This window comes from Spermophilus citellus, assembly GCF_964194105.1.
Source record: "Spermophilus citellus genome assembly, chromosome: 1".
NCBI lineage: Eukaryota > Metazoa > Chordata > Mammalia > Rodentia > Sciuridae > Spermophilus > Spermophilus citellus.
This window is the reverse complement of record NC_138182.1, coordinates 235,625,821-235,644,317: the sequence shown is the minus strand read 5'-3', so window position 1 is coordinate 235,644,317 and position 18,497 is coordinate 235,625,821. Positions and strand designations below refer to the sequence as shown.

Below are 18,497 nucleotides of genomic sequence, written 5' to 3'. Positions count from 1 at the left end.
TCAGAATGTATCCAAGAAGTCAAACCCAAAGATAGTTGAGTTAAAAAGCCTAAGTCCTAAGCAACTAAAGAATCTGTGACTCTTTTTAAAGCATTCTTTACTAGGAGGAATAGCAGAGCATTTACAGCTATGTAATGATAGGGTATAGCCTATGATTTACCCATTCAACCCTGAGGCATCAAGAATTTGAATTCTTAACTTTCATTACAAAATCCAGTAGTTGTATTGAAGTCAAAATGGTCTCGCTTGTGACCAGAAAGCTGAAAATCTAGTTTTTACACACTTTCCCCCTTAGGAAGCCAAAAGCTGCAGTCAGGATAAGATTACAGCCCAAGACCTTATCAGATGACAGTTGGTTTAGGAATTGAGGCATAGATAGCATTCTAGAATTCTGTACAGTTCTCCCTCCATCTGTTGAAAATTGCTCAACTGGAATATTGCTAAGACTGGATATAGTTAAAGATGTGGTAGATACAAGTAGTATTGGAAACAGTTTTCAGCCCTGTAAAAAGAGAAAGTAGTTATTTGATCTGGGATCATTTAAATAATGATGAAAAGCCCTACAGTTTTTACCAACTATTTACTTAACATTTTTCAAAGTAAAATCCATTTCATTCATCACTCAGAATGCAAATAATCTCTTTATCATTTTAAAATTTACTCCTATTACAAAATTTTAGGATTTGTTTCATACAGTCCTAAAATTTATAATGGCCTTATACAACACATTTATTAAGATAGTTATGACTACATTTAAGAATGAAGACAATGTTTAGCTATATCAGCAGATATGTTCAGGTGTACTGGTACTACATACTGTTTTTTCATATCATATCTAGAAAAAATCAAAAGAAATGTGGTTCATGAATATTGAGAAAATCAATTCATTCAAATTGTTTTAATTAACTTTTCCATTTAAGTTAAAATGCAAAGAATGCAAGGGAAAAGTAAAATAAAAAAATGAACCATCCGTGGGCTGTGTGTGTACTATGTTGTACATCGTTGCCTAATGAGTGGATAAATCTGGCATTGGGAACCTCCCTTGGCACCCCCACAGGGATTGACCGCCTGATTGCAGATGAATTGCCCCCTCAAGCTCTGCCAAAGATCCCACACAGCACCTGAGATAAGTATGACCTGAGAAGATGCCAATCAACCTACTGTCTACTAGACATCACAAAGCAAGACTCTGCCCTTGAAACCTTATCCTTGATTTTGATGTACCCCCCTTAAATAAACCACCAGAGTCATCTTTTCTTTCTCTAATTCCAGCACTCATGTGGACTAGATCTACCAGGGGCTTTGCTTTTGTAAACATATTTCTGGCCATTTGTGTCTTGTTATTCACTAATTATTTGAGACTTTTTAAGTCTTAAGGTGGCTTATATCCTCCTGGGCAGGAAGAAGAACCCCAATGAGATGCTGGCTGTTATTCCATTATAAGAGCATCACTACTGAGGAATCCTTATCATTATTTTTTTGATTGTCAGTTGCTTCATAGTTTGGCCAAAAATGAATAAATAAATAAAAGTTTCCCTTTTCCTTTCATCAAAATAAAAAAGTTCCATAATATAAAAGGAGTATATTTTATATGTAGAAGATCAAGATAGGTTCAACTTAAGCAAAAGTGTGCAATATCTCTTGAAAATTATCAAAGCCAATCATAACAAAGAAAAATATATATAGTATTAGCATATAAATATGCAGAATATGTGAGTATATTTTGATACCATGACATTTTTTATCTGAATGGGATAGTAATAAGAATAGCTTGTTAAGTGTTCACCAGTGTGTCTGACATTTAATTTATTCTTCACAATAAGTTAAGTGGATATCATTATCCTCATTTTATAGCTAAAGAAACAGAAACACAGAATGATGATACAAATTATACCTATGTCACACATACCTATGTCACACATATAATAAATTCTGGAACCAGAATTCAGATTAGTCTCACTCTAAGGACTGTTCTAATCATACCCTGCTCATTGACCCCTTCAGTAATAGGCTTTTTGTAACTACCAGAGAAAAAGTATGAGTTCTTAGTTCCTGTGCTAGTTTTACTGCCTTAAGAATACCTTCAGAGTTAAATAAGATTGCTCACAGATTATAACTATTGGCAGTAGGTGATGTGTAAAAGAGGTTATTGTACTATTTTTTTTCCTTTCCTCATTTTTATTGGTGCATTATGGTTGTATAATGATAGGATTTGTTGTTACATATTCATATAGGCACACAATTTAACAATATTATTTAGCCAATATCATTCCCCAACACTTCTCCTCTCCCTCCCCATCTCTCATTCCCTGGTCCCTTTCCTCTACTAATCCCCCTTTGATTTTTATGAGATCCCCACCAGCCACCACCTTTATTTTCTTTTTTCTTTTAGCTTCCACATGAGATAAAACAAACAACCCTGGACCTTTTGAGTTTGACTTATTTTGCTTAACATACTGCTCTCTAGTTGCATTCATTTTCCTGCAAATGACATAATTTCATTTTTCTTTACGGCTAAATAAAACTCCATAGTGTATATATGCCATATTTTCTTCATACATTCATCATTGATGGACACCTAAGGGTGGTTCCGTAGTTTGACTATTTTGGATTGTGCTGCTATAAACACGAATATATGTATCACTATAGCATGATGACTTTAATTCTTTAGGATAATACCAAAGAGTGGTATAGCTGGGTCAAATGGTACTTCCATGCCTAGTCTTTTGAAGAACTTCATTTGATCTCCATAATGGTTGTACTAATTGACAGTCTCACCAACAATGTAAAATGTTCCTTTTTCTCTACATCCTCTCCAGCATTTATTATTATTTGTATTCTTGATAACTGGTGTAAGGTGAAATCTCAGTGTAGTTTTGATTTGCATTTCCCTAATTGCTAATGTTGAATTTTTTTTTCATACATTTCATTCTTCACAGAAGTAGAAAAAGCAGTCCAAAAATTCATTTGAAAGAATAAAAGGCCCAGAATAGCCAAAGCAATTCTAAGATCCACCCCCCGCCAAAAAAAAAAAAAAAATGCTGGAGACATCACAATACCTGACTTCAAATTATACTACACAGCTATAGTAAAAAAAAGCTGCATGGCAGAAAAGCAGACACATAGACAAGTGGTACAGGATAGAAGACAAAGACAACCCAGATGCAGTCATCTGATCCTTGACAAAGGTGCCAAAAACACATTGGAGAAAAGACAGCCTTGTAAACCAGTGGTACTGGGAAAACCGATTGTTTATGTGTAGAAGAATGAACTAGACCCTTATTCTCTCACCCTGACCAAAAATCAACTCAAAATGAATCAAGACCTAGGAATTAGATCAGAAACCATGCTACTTCTAGAAGAAAACATAGGATCAACACTCCAGCACAGACAATGACTTTCTCAATCGAACCTCTAAAGCTCAGGAAATAATAGCAAGGGTTATTAAATGAGATGATATCAAATTAAAAAGCTTCCATGCAGCAAAGGAAACAATTAGGAATATGAAGAAAGAACCTACAATATGGGAGAAAATCTGCTAGCCAAAAACTCTTTTTTTACTATTTATTTTTTAGGTAGACACAATATATTTTATTTTTTATGTGGTGCTAAGGATTGAACCCAGTGCCTTATGCATGCTAGGTGAGCACTCGATCACTAAGCCACAACCCCAGCCCCTAGCTACTCTTTTGACAGAGGATTAATATCTAGAATATATAAAGAACTCAAAAAGCTTAACGCCAAAAAATCAAATAACCCAATTAATAAATTGGCAAATGAATTAAATAGATACTTTTCAAAAGAAGAAATACAAATGGTCATTATACTATTTTATCTTTATTTGTGTTGGAAACTTTCCATAATAAAAACTGTATTCATTGTTGTTGTTTTATTAATACTTTTTACCAATTAATCCATGTTGGCTGGGAGTTGTTCACTGATGTGTTCATCAGTGAATGTTCACATGAGAATTAATTGCATTGAATATACCTTTTTTTATATTCTAGTGATGTTTTATGGAAAAGAGGTACAACTATGTTTTTCATTCCATAAAAACTGTTTATTTTTGCCATGCAATTATTTTTTCTAGAATGAATATAAATTATTCTGCAACTACCTGTAATTGTTTCAAAACATTCCTGTCTTTGATCTATTGATCCTGGGATAGTTACAAAAGTTAAAACAAATAACTACTTCCCATTTGTACCTCACAACTAGCACCACCACTCTACATGATGGCTGGAATCAAGTCAGTAAAATTTATTAAATTCCATATTGTTAAGATTGCAATTCTCTCCAAATTAATTTATTCATTCAGTGCAGCTGCTATCTAAATCATAGCAGATATCTTTTGAAGTAATTGCCAAGCTGATTCTGAAATTTGTATGAAAAGGCAGAGGAATCAAACTCAATAAAATAGTATTAAAAGAAGACAAAGTTAGATGCTTTACACTAGTTGATGTCAAAACTTACTATAAACCTACAGTAATCAAGATAGTATACTACTGGCAAAAGGAGAGGCATAGACTAATAGAACAGAGGACAGTGTCCAAAAAGACACACATATATGACCAATTGATTTTCAAGAAAAGTGCCAAGGTAGTTCCATGGGAAAAAGCCTTTTTCTAAACAAATAATGCTGGAACCATTTATCTGTATATACAAAAATTAACTCAAAATAAATCATACGTCTTTTTAAAGAGCTAAATTAATTTTATTCTTTTAGGAAAAATTCCTGGAAAAATCTTTTGTGACATTGGGAGAAGCATATTTCTTAGAGAATACACAGAAAGTATAATGTATAAAACAAAAAGTTGACAAAATACTATTCATCAAAATGTAACTTCTGCTCTTCAAAAGACACACCAAAGAAAATGAAAAGGTAAACCACAGACAGAGATACCATTTCAGAACATATTCCTGACAGGGGCTTATACCTAGAATCTATTTTTAAAACTCTTAGAATACATTAATAAGACAAAAAAATTAATGGACAGAAGATTTGAACAAAAAGTTCAAAAGAAGATATATGAATGCCCAATAAAACCCATAAAAAGGTTTAATATCAGTTGTCATCAGAAAAATGAGAGTCAGAAACATAACAAGATACACCACCTAGAATGGCTAAAGTTTAATGATAATACCAGATAGAGTTGAGGATGTAGAGCATCTAGAATTCTCCTACATTGCTGATTTTGGCTGGCAGCCCAAATAGTACAGCCTGTTTTAAAAACAGTATGACAGGGCTGCAGTTGTGGCTCAGTAGTAGAGTATTTACCTAGCATGTGTGAGGCACTGGGTTCAATCCTCAGCACCACGTAAAAATTTATTTAAAAATAAATGTATTAAAAAAACAATATGACAATATCATATAAAATCAAACATATTCTTATCAAATGACCTGGTATTTGCTAGGTTTTTACCCAAGAGAAATGAAAATATATGTCCACAAACAGAGTTGTGAATGTTCATCAATTATTCATTATACTAGACAAAAACTGGAAGCAATTCAAATGTCTACCAACTGGCATAAGAATAAACAAGGGCTGAGGTTGTGGCTCAGCAGTGCACCTAGTATCTGCAAGCCCCTGGATTCAATCCTCAGCACCACATAAAAATAAATAAATAAAATTAACTTATTGTGTCCAACTACGACTAAAAAATAAATTTTAAAAAAAGAATAAACAAATTAGAGTATATCCATGCTATGAACTTCTATTCAGTTATGTAAAGGAAAGCCCCAAAACATAGTTGAATCTCAAGAATATTTGCTTAGTGAAAAAAGTCAGACTTAAAAAGACTGCATGTGGTTTAATTGCAGTTATATGAGTTTCTGGTTATGGCAAAACTATGGTAACAGAAAGCAAATCACTGAAGCCTGGTGCCAGAAGAGGAAAATTAACTAAGAGGTACTTTATAGAGCTGTGAAGCTGTGTTATCTTGATTACAATGGAAGTTATATATTCTATACAACAACAAATTAATTAAATTGTATACCAAAAATGAATTTTACTATATATAAAGTATACTTCAATATAGCTACTTTAAAAATTTTTCACCATATCCTCACCAACATTTATTGTTACTTGTATTCTTGATAATTGCCATTCTGACTAGAGTGAGATGAAATATCAGTGTACCTTTAATTTGCATTTCTCTACTTGCTAGAGATGTTGAACATTTTTTCATATATTTTTTGACCATTTGTATTTCTTCTGTGAAGTGTCTGTTCAGTTCCTTTACCCATTTATTGATTGGGTTGTTTTTTTGGGTATAAAGATTTTTTAGTTTCTTTATATCCTGGAGATTAATGCTCTCATGTGTATCTAAAAACAACAAATAAAAAATACTATATAATGACAGCAATAACAATTTTAAAAAATACCTTGTCATTTATCCTGCCAGGCAAATCCCTTTGCATGTATGTATGTATGTATATATATATATATATATTTAGATTGTGAATTTGTTTTCTTAAAATAATAACAGAAAGTCTTATGAAGGAAACTTTTATCATTACCAGTTTCTAAGATGAGATGACTACTTTTTTCTGTTATTAAAAGACTTCCTAATATTATAAATAGCATAGCTATAGATTTTCTTTACTGTATTATATATCTAAATTTACCTATCCTTGATTTTTTGAAATTGATTCTTAAGGCTTCTTTCTGGCACAGTTTTTTCTTTCTTTCTTTCTTTCTTTTCTCTTCTCTTCTCTTCTTTTCTTTTCTTTTCTTTTCTTTTTTTCCTACACAGTCCTAAAAAGTGAAATCAAGTGGTCCTGGCTAAAGGGGACCACATTTAAAGGAATCCACGTTAAGTACATTAAAATGAGATCACTGTATCTGTTTTGAAGGTTGTGAGATTGACTTACCTCTGACATGAAGTAACTGAATTCCTCCCCATCAGCCTTTCCATTTATTTTAAGATTGTCACCAAAAATAAAGGTTTTCAATCATTTGTAGCTGAAATTCTGCTTAAATAAAGAACTTGTCCTTTCTTTTTTGCATTTGTTTTAACTATTAAAACATTAGACAGTTCTAAGGATACTTATCAGAATTTACCTTAGGATTTTATGAGATTCCTGTGATAATGGCAAATAAATAAATAAATATCATTGGCTCCCTAAGTGTGAGGAAGCAGGAGATTCCAAGTGCATGGCAAATATTGCTGTAACTGTGAAACTGGGGGGTTAGGGGAATCAGCCTACTACCTGCTAATTTTCCCTTTCTCCACTTTTCTCCACTTCATTTGTTTGACTATTTATTGAGCTTCCAGCATTTGCCAAGCACTACCCTCAGTGCCAGGGAAATGTGACTTTTCCTCAAAGAGTTTAATGTCCATTGAGGATTAAAGAAGAATAAACAGGAAATTACCATTAAGTGTGATAAATGGTAAAGGGTGCTGTGGAAGTTCAAAGGAGCAACATCCAAACCTAACTTTATGACTGGAATCAAAAAAAGTCTACCTGAATGAAGTGGCAACGAAGCTGACATCTAAAGAATAGGTAGGAATTAAGTAAGGAAAATTAATTGGAAAATGTAGAGATGTAATGTTTTTAGTATTCCTGGAAGAAGAAACAGCAGGTGCAAAGCCTCAGGCTCAAGACAGCAGGATGAATTTAAAGAATAATATTTAGGAAACCAAGTGAAAGGATTTCAAGGTGGATGTGGCAAGAAGAGTTGTAAGAGGTCAGACTGGAAAACAGAGCATTAACTGCTGCATTTGGGGATCCTAAGATGTTAAGTTGCTTGTTCTTTATCTCAGGACAATGCAAATCCAACTATTATAGGATATAATTCAAAAGAGAAATATGAAAGTAATTTTAAATCCTATTATAAGAATCACTTTATATATACCAACATTTATAACATCCTGTCTTTGCCAGTGGTTTCTAAGCATATGTGCCTCAGATATTATTTCTGTAATAGCTCCTTGTTCATTAATTTGCTCAACTTTTGGCATTTACAGCTGTTAGTCTTGAAAGCAGAGTTTGACAAACAGTATTTTAAAAGAGTACATTAAAAGTGTTTATAAAACAAATTATTCCTTTCAAGTTCTATCAAACCCATATTAAATAACCACAAAAAGACAATTTATTAGTTCATTCTCTGAATAAGATTTTAATATATTACACATGTGTAATGTTCCTCAAACTAAGTAACAGTGCAGCTTCAGTAGAAAGACAACAGTCTTCTTTTGTTTGTTTGTTCTAATTTGACAGAATGCATTTCAGTTCATAGTATACAAATGGAACACAATTTTTCATTTCTCTGGTTGTCCCCAGTAGAGTCACACCATTCATGTCTTCATACATGTACCTAGGGTGATGATGTCTATCTCATTCCACCATCTTTCCTACCCACATTCCCTTTCCCCTCCCCTCCCTCCCCTTTGCCCTATCCATAGTTCCTCCTTTCCTCCCATGCTCCCCATTCCCACCCCCATTATGGATCAGCATCCACTTATTGGAGAAAACATTCAGCCTTTGGTTTTTGAGGATTGGCCTACTTAATTTAGCACAATATTCCCCAACTTCATCTATTTACCTGCAAATGCCATGATTTTATTCTTTCTTAATGCTGAGTAATATTCCATTGTGTATATATACCACAGTTTGTTTATTCATTCATCTACTGAAGGACTTCTAGGTTGGGTCCACAATTTAGCTATTGTGAATTGTGCTGCTATGAACATTGATGTGAGTGCATCACTGTAGTATGCCGTTTTAAAGTCTTTTGGGTATAAACCTAGGAGTGGGATAGCTGGGTCAAATGGTGGTTCCATTCCAAGTGTTCTAAGGAATCTCCATACTGCTTTCCAGATTGGTTAAACCAATTTGCAATCCCACCAACAATGTTAAGAGTGTGCCTTTTTCCCCACATCCTTGTCAACACTTATTGTTGCTTATATTCTTAATAACCACCATTTGACAGCAGTCTTCTTGATCACATCTGATTCATGTTTATTTTCCAAAGACAAAAAGTGATAGGTTCTTTGAGGCTTATATTATTTTGTTTTAATTAGTTTTGCTTTTAGTCATAATATTCATTAATATATAATATATACATATAAGCCATTGTGTTAGTTACTTATATTTTTTTAGGCAAAACTGTCCACATTTTTTATGTGAAAATAAAATGTTAACTAATCTTCACGTGGAATTATTACAGGATCAAACCCATAGATTTATTTTCTAAATTCTAATTTGGTGAAAATTATTTTTGTCTGCTTCTGATCTCTATCCTGACTGATTTGTTAAATATATCTATTTATTTTCTATTGTACCATCAAGTTGAAGTTTGTCATTGTTATTGTAACTAGGGAAGGAAATTGACAAGTAATTGTAACATCAACCAAATATATTAAAGATTCTGTCTTATAAGGCAGGAAAACAATGTAAAGTGAATTATTTTAAAAGTGAAAATAGGTGATTTTATGATCTTAAATTTGCCTGAAAAGAAAAATTAAACTAGTATGGGATAGAATAAAGATCTTCATAAAACTGGTTAATAAATTAACACCAGTCAGTTTCTAATGGAAGAAATGGTTGTGGAACTGATGAAAGATATTACTTTTGTTTTGAAATTAAATGGAGAAAATCCAAACCCAAATTTAGATTTCCTTTTTAGTGATATGAGCATATACATTAGTATAAATCCACAGAGCTTTTGTTTTACTTATTCTAATTCTCTTCTACTATTTTTTAGAGGAAGATGCTATTCCAGATGGTGCTGTTGCAGAATATAGAAGAGAAAAGCAAAAGTATGAAGCTTTGAGGAAGCAACAGGCAAAAAAGGGAACTTCCCGGGAAGACCAGGTAACCTCAACAAACCAAAATCCTGGGGCTGGGGATATAGCTTAAAGGCATCCCGTCCATCTACAACTGCAAAAAATAAAAATAAAAAAATCCATACATACATTGTTTTCCAGTGTTGCTAAATTGAGCCTATTTTGATTATATTGGGAAAAGCAAGATCTCTTTTAAAAGGATGTATTTATATAGGATAGGGTGCAAAGGACTTGGGCCACTCATATCAGGATCCAAGTTCTAGTGTTCTTTTCAGACATTTAAATGAAAAAGCCTGACACTTTGAAGTTTTAACCTGGTACTCCCATATCAAATACAGGAACTTCATAGACACATACCTTCAGAAATTAAGTGAATATTATGAAATGGAAAAGAGGTAATTGCAAATGATGGAAGAATCTCTTCCAGCCCAGCATGTCACATGCTAGCTATCCAACTCAATTTGAAATGGTAAACTACCTAGAAATAATGCATTTGACCTACAAGTTGATTTCACTATAATAAACCCTGTTTATTGCAAGTGATTACTGAATCTTTAGGTAGCAATATTAGGAAATTATTTAAAATCAGGGATGAGAAGAGAAAGATCTAGCACAATTTGGGAGCCAGCTGCATACACCATGCAATATTTGGCACTTGATAAAATAAATCTCTTCAGCAGCCCTTTATGTTGAAAAGGTAGGGGGGCAGACCAAAATAAATTAATTTTGTTGTTGCCATATATATACAAGGACATACCATTTTAGGCATAATAACTAAAATAGGCAAAATGAAAGTAAATTAAAAAGCCCAAACCTATTTTTTTAAATTAAACTAATCAGAAACTATATTATAAATGATACCTAATTACTGGTAAAGAAAGATTACCAGTAATTAGGTGTCATTTATAGTATAACTGATCATGCATCAGTTTTTAGCATAGGGAAAGTTAGACAAGAAGTTTGGTATAGGAAATTTTAATTACAGAGTACTGAGTTTTATGCAGTTTTCAAAAGAAATGGCACATCAAGTGAAATTAAGATGAAGTGCATTATTAACTTGTTTTCATGGAGTCATAGAATCTCATAGTAACTATTCTACCAAAGATGCTGAGGATCACTCTTATTCATGCATTTTTTTCTCCCCATTCTTAAAGCAACTAATACTTAAAATCTATCATATACTAATAACTATATTTGGTGGTCAACAGAAAGACCCATTGCTGCCCTTTCCAAACTGTTAGGGAAAGGAACCAGTTAAACAAGTAATACCAATAGAAGGGATTGAGCATTATGAAAATGAGAGGTTCAGGGAACAATGTAAATGGGTAACAGTCAGAACTAAACACAGCCTAATAATTTGGAAAGGTCTCCCTGAGAAATGACTTGTCAGCCAAATTTTAAGTTTAATAGGAGATAACCAGGTGAAGTAGAGACAAAAGGAATAATATGTGAAAAGTCTTTGTCCTCTTTGCAAAGAACTGAATGATATTATAACCAAGAGAAGGAAGGAGATGAGGCTGAAGAAATAGGCAGGAGTCAGTTTATGAAAAGGTATTTTTGATTCATAGGAAGGATTCAGTTGACCCTAAGGACAGTGAGGAACCATAACAGAAGTGACATGATCTCATTTGCATTTGGGGAAGATCTACCCAACCTGGCAGCAGTGTGAAGAGTAGATGGGACCCAGGGCAGAAGTCGAGGCACAGACATAAAATGGGAGACTCTAGTGTAGATATGCACCAACAGTCTACTAAGGTTGGGCACCTTCAGAATAACTTCTCCAAGTGGAGAAGTTTCTGTGCTGAAGAGCCATGCTATAAATGGTTGACAATTCATTCTTTCAACAAAAATCAGAAGACTGAATAATTCCCCATGTGATGCCAAACAAAAATGTCTCCACATAGATGCTATCTTCTTCTCTATAATGTGCACCTGTATTTTTGTGATGTTTTCTTTCCTGCCCATTGTCTTCTCTTGTTTTGGAATGCAGCTAGACAAAGTCTAGTCAAACATAGGAAAAGATAAGAAAGGCCCAAGAGGATTTTTTTGTTTGTTTGTTACACTCCCCACTTTTGAGCCAATGCCAGTAGCACATTAATTGGCTCTAAAAACAAATTGGTGCTGGGAAGAGTGGTGCATGCCTGTAATCCTAGCTGCTCAGGAGGCTGAGTCAGGAGAATTGCAAGTACAAGGTCAGCCTGAACAATTTAGCATGATTCTGTGTTCAATCCCTGTACCAACAGAAAGGAAAGGTGGTGGGGGATGGGGGGATGGAATTACAGGTGTGCATCACCATGCCCAGCCTAGTCACATGTTTAACTCAATCGGTCACACATCTTTTTCCTTATGAAATGTGAGAATTTTAGTTCAAATTCACCATGCAAAAATCATTATTAAGCCCTTGATTTTTCAGAAATATAGTACTTTATGCCACTTCACAAGGATGTACTCTTTAAAAATGTAGAACAGAAAACGTTTTCCTAGCCCATGTTCTCTGCTTAAATTCTGGAGAGGCTGGTAAGATATAGCCAGGAAACAATGTGATTTTAAGATTGTCACCACTTGGTGCTTCTTGCCTACAAAGGATATGGGAACCAAACAAGAATTCAGAGTTCTCTCTCTCTCTCTCTCTCTCTCTCTCTCTCTCTTTCTTTCTTTCTTTTTAATATATTCAACATGATACTCCTTCTTTCACTCAAAAATGTAGTACAATGCTTTTTGGTATAATTTTTAATTACAATATAATAGCACATCTATTGCTTGTTACCAAATTTATGTGTTTTCTTATTGATAGACATTGAATGTTTCCATTTTTTTCATTTATATGAATATTTCTACATAAGCCATATTCTCTGTTTCAGATTATTTTTCTAGAATATATTTGCAGGATTAGAAATACTGCATCATCAGAGAGTATAATCAAATTCAAGTTTTTGATAGATGTCAACAGCTTTCTAAAGCTATTATTCAATTTGCCCATCTTCCAACAGCTAGTGGGTTCATTCATTCCACTTTCTCAATATTGATATTTTTACATTTTTGGAGATTTATTAAATGAAAAATATATTTGTTTGTGGTTGTTTTTGCTTCCACATATCTTAGTGAATTACCTTTCTATTTGGGGAGCATTAAAAACCTAACTAGTAATAAGCAAATATTTTTTTTTTAAATGAAAGTGTCTTCTACATAAGCAAATATGTTTTCCCAGAATTAGAAAATGGTGAACTATCTCTGAGGAAAAATGTCACCAAAAATCCAAACAGAACAATGTCAAGGTTTATTAATATCATTGTTACAGCCTGAAGACAGTTATTTTCCTTCAAAAATCAAACATTTTTGTAAGTTCTTTATATCCAAGTAGAATATTTTCTTAGCAATCAAATTGTTATTTCAGACCCTTGCGCTGCTGAACCAGTTTAAATCTAAACTCACTCAAGCAATTGCTGAAACTCCTGAAAATGACATTTCCGAAACAGAAGTAGAAGATGATGAAGGATGGTAAGAGCTTTGATTTCTTTGTATTAACCATGAATGAATAGACACAAATAAGAGACACTATGCAAACATTTCCACTATACCATATTTTTTTTTTCATACTTCACCATCACATTACAGGGCCTCAGAACTCTTTTACTTCATTTCAGTTCAATATAAAGTGAAATATTTACTATAAAGTAAAGCATTTATTGAGTGTGTGGTGTGTCCCCAATATTGTACTAGCCAGTTGAAAATATGTAAGAAACATTGGACTCTATCCCTGCCCTAAGTACTTCTAAAATTTTAGAAAAGGTAAAATTCAAGTTAAATAACTGGGAAACAGCCTTAAAAACAGTAAATCAATAATTTTTTTGCACTTTCCCACAAACATTTTAAAACTCAGTAATCTATTTCATAATCCTTCTAACTTCCTCTTCAAGTTTATGATCTACAGGATCCTAGCAACACATACATAGTTAATCTTATTTTTATCTTTGAATACTTTTCGACTCTTATAGACACTGATAAGAAATAAACTAACGACATGTTCGTGTCCTGTGCTTAGAACTTTATCCTATGCTGGCAAAAAAAAAAAGAAGAAGAATCATGTTTTCCCTTATCACAACCCTCTGTCCTCAAGTTGACTTCACATACCATATATTAGGCCTCCCCACACCTAACTGCCTCCACCTCCCTCTACATCCTGGCTCAGGCATGTTGTTGCAGACAAGCCAGGGTATCCCCCCACACATACACTCGTGACTCACCCTCTGAACCATCAAATATGCCATTACCCCAACCCAGAATCATGGCCTCAGAGTTCCCTGCCAGAAAGCATCTCCTCTATTTTAAACTGTTCAACACTCCCATCCTCCAGGAAACCAGTCAGCATGATTTGTTGAGCACTCACAAATCTGAGGTTGGAGGAAGGAGGGCTGGGACACACATTAAAAAACATAAAAACACTTATTAGGGAAACATTTAAACTAATAAGATTCTGCAACTGCATATAACTTTAAGTAAAAAGGCTGAGAGGATTATGATTTGAATGGAATGAAGACATAGAACCCTGAAAGCACTTGTGTACTTCTCAATTAATGTATAGTTTCCAAGCTATCTGGTTTATGATGCCAATTTTTATAAAATCCTCTATCTCTTGTGACAGGTTTCTTTTACTTATGTATTTATGTATGTTTAAATTTAAAGTTTCTTGAAGACAGAAGCTGGTTCCTTCCATAGTTCCAGGCCAAAGATGAAGGCTCAGTGAATGTTGATTGACCCATAGAGATAAATGCATATTTGCATAAAAGAACTTTCTGCTTTTTTATATGACTGGACAGGTTTAGTTTTATTTTGGATTCCTTGAATATCTCAAAATATCTTTCAAATATTTTGGGTTCAGCTACCACACACAAAAAAATGTTTTGCCAAGTCCTCTTCCCCTTATTTTTGAATCCATATGCATTTTTTAAGGAAATATAACCCATGTGTTTCTGATTCATTTACACCTAACTCATCAAGATGGTGTTTTGTAAGAGCAGTTTGATGCCCAATAAGTTTTTTTAACCTTTTTATAAGCCATATAAGCCTTTTTTTATTGAATAGAAAAGTCACCAACAAATTCAAACCCCAGAAGTTTCATTTGAAACTCATAACCCACAGGATTCAAGTTTATTTTCAACTTGGCAAGATCATTTTACTTCCCAAGGTTCTTCCTAGCCCCTTGGCTCAGTATTCTCACATTTTGAATTCTTCATTATCTTCACATATCAATTATGTCTTTTTAAAAGTGCCATTCTTATTTTTGGTGGGATTTGATCATACAATCAATGTTCCACCTAACAACCTTATTAGAAAGTTGAACAAATGGGAAATCTTTGCCAGATGGGGGGAAAACAATCACTAGTCAGTGTTGGCTAATTCTTCATCTGAAGAAAAAAAAAATGTCGTAAAGGAGGGGGAAGTAAGTTAAAAGAACCATTAGCAGGTCTTTAGGGGGTTCACTTCTGCTTTCAGTTGCAGTCTCCTAAACAGAAAGTCAGATCTATATACTGTGTGCCTCCAGAATAATTTGGGTATTCGTTTTATTTGACATCTAATAAAAATACCTTTAGTGTTCAAGGCACTGTGCAGAATCATATAGAATACATAGGGACCTTATGTAATGCCTTCCTATTGCAATGCAGACCATTGGAATTTTATAACGTTATAAGCAATATCATTTCTGTTCATAAATAAACCAGCTCAGCTTTATCAAGTCTTTGGCAATTTATATCTTCTCTCACAAAGTATATTTTACTCAGGAAAGGAGTCTTGTATTCAAAATGATTTATAGCAAATATTATGAGTGGATGGCATGTGCATGTGTGTTATGCATAAATTACATGATTCCCAGACTATTTTGTAGGTCATGGTTGCCATTTTTCTAAGAAGTCAGACAGCCAGTGTGCTGAACTACACTGTCAGAGTCTGTTATCTGAGGTAAAATGATTGCTTCTAAGACGTTTTTATGTGTCCGCATGAGTGGCCACACATTGAGGGATCATTTTCATTTTCTGTCAAGATAGAAACCATTACCAATTTGTTATGTTTTCTTTTACTTGGCAAACTATTCTATTTGCATTTTTGGCTGGGCTGCTGTATTGGCATGGTATACAACAGACATTTGGGTACCATTCAGCAGCATTCTACTTTTTATGCAAAAAAGGGGGGGGAGGAAAAAAGTGGGAGGGGAAGAAAAAGAAAAGAAATCTGATTCTATTGTAAACAGTGTGTATGGTGCTTGATAATTATTCCCAGATTTCACTGTCTAACAAGGCATTTAAAGAAGTGTTATTAGTAGATCTAAGCTGAAATGCATGATACAAATTTTTCACTCACAATTACTAGGATCCTTCCTTTGTCCAGATATATATCGCCAATATTTGGTGGCATTGATGGCACTAAATTCTAGTTTAGCAGCTGGAGCATTCTCTATGCCACTATATTCCTTAGTCCCACTGCATCAGATCCAAGCATGGATTTTATAAAATGATTAGACACATGGCAGAAGTCATCAGCCAAAGGATTCATATGAACGCGTGGATGAAACCCATATGCCAGTTTGGGTTTGGTTAGATAAAGTTTGATGAGCTCAGAAAACAAGTTTTGAGCTATAGCTAACAAGGCAGTGGAGAAACATATAAAAGAGAAAGCCACCTGTTCCTTACACAAAAAAATTAGATCTATAAGAGTAGACTGAAATCTTAAGGACATTAACTATTCAGTAATATATTCTATTGAAAATTTCTTTCCAGATTATCAAGTCTAAAATTGTCTTAAAACTTTACAACAAATATACATGATAAAACAATAAATCATATGATGATCTATCTGCATTCTCCTCTTTCTCTTCCTTTCTCTCCCCTCCACCATATTTCTCCATCATATATATAGTATTCAATATTATAAAAATTTGAGAAACCTTAACAATTGCATGGTTGCCTCAATTAAATATTTAATGATTATTATATAAGTAAAAAAATTGACTATAGAATAATTAGATTACCAGACCTTTCAAAAGAAATAAGCAAAAATCAACCAGAGACATAGTTCAGTGTAGACACCATATTGGTACATGACCCCCTTCTCCTTAGAATATTCTCTTGCTTTTACTTATTAATCTCAAATTCAAAGATTAATACTATTAATTTGTACATAACAATTTAGTAAACAATTTATACTAAATATTTAAACATGTTTATATTATAAATTATACATGTGGATGCACATACACATTTAAAGCAGAATTGGGATCATATAGTACTACTACATTTATATTTATAACTTGGTTTTTTTTCCCTTAGCAATATATAGTGACTTCTTATACATAATTCTGATATAATTTTAATATATTATGTAGTAGTTCCATTATATAATGAACCACAATTTACTTGACCTCATTATTTTATATTTAGGCTTTTTCCAATTTTTAACATAATAAGCAGTGACAAAAGGAATATCCCTGTATCTATGTCATTGCCCATTTTTCTCAGGATAAATTTCTAAAACTAGATTTGCTTCGCTTGGGAGTATGAATGTTAGGCTTTGGCTAGATGTTTTCAAATGGCTCTCCCAAAATGTCATTCCATTTATACTCTCAAGTAAATATCATTTAAGACTTGCCTTTAGGTCAGTTGGAATCTCAAAAATTAATTAAGGCTCTTTGAAGTGCTTAGTGAAAGAGAATCACATTTTAGAAGAAATGCTTTTTGACTTTGGAAAAAAGAATTTTAAGTATACATATGGTGTCGTTCACTTCTGTTTTTAATAAAATTATACATGTTTTAATATAGATCCTCTTCTCAGGCGTGTCATCATCTCTAAGGAGTCTTATTCTTGATTTTAAAAAACTTTCCAAGATTATCCTGAGTTAGAACTTTTGAGTCTGGACTTTTTTTTTTTTCCAGTTTTGTTACTACACCTTGGCTGTGTTAAAAATCAGTTTGTTTCTGCTAAAGATTGAAATTTCAAGAACCCAAATTTAGCTTCAAGATATTATAAAGCCTTCCTCTGGAATTAGCATGGTGCAAAAATGACAGATGCCAGTTGTCTTGAGCATACGAAACAATGAAATACCAACAATGCAGATAATTTTTTAAAAATTTATGGACTTTTAGATCCACCTAGTCAGATCTTATTATAAGGTGCCATTTCGGACATAGCTTCATCTCTTTGCTTTATGATGTATGTCATTTTATATCTCCTTTAAGAAGGCTTTTACGAACAACAGCAGGGGAGGTAGAGAGGGAAGATGGGAGGAGAGGGGAGGGGAGGGGGGATAGTAGGGGATAGGAAAGGTAGCAGAATACAACAGTCACTAATATGGCATTATGTAAAAATGTGAATATGTAACAGATGTGATTCTGCAATCTGTATTTGGGGTGAAAATGGGAGTTCAAAACACAATTTGAGTCAAATGTATGAAAGATGATATATCATGAGCTATGTAATGCTTTAAATAATCAATAAAAAAAAAGAAGGCTTTTACCATCTCCAAGGTTATAAAGACAGCAACTGTTTTTTCTTAACAATTTTAAAGAAAGGTCTTGTAATTTTCTTCACATCTTTGCACATTTTCATTAAGTTTATTACCAGACAGTTCTACATTTCTGTTGCTGCTGTGAGCTATTTTTTCTAATACATTTTCCAGTTGGTTGTTTCTGGGATCTAAGAAAGTTACTGAACTT

The 18,497-nt window shown here is 33.4% G+C and overlaps 1 protein-coding gene across 1 annotated transcript in view; it reads left to right on the top strand.

Moving 5' to 3' along the window:
- The window catches only part of CWC27 (CWC27 spliceosome associated cyclophilin), a 222,589-nt gene that overhangs the window by 179,579 nt on the left and 24,513 nt on the right, over nt 1-18,497 (top strand). The window contains exons 12-13 of the mRNA XM_081287395.1: nt 9,711-9,820; nt 13,187-13,290. Coding sequence (XP_081143521.1) covers nt 9,711-9,820; nt 13,187-13,290 — 214 coding nt within the window. The remainder of the gene's footprint in view (nt 1-9,710; nt 9,821-13,186; nt 13,291-18,497) is intronic.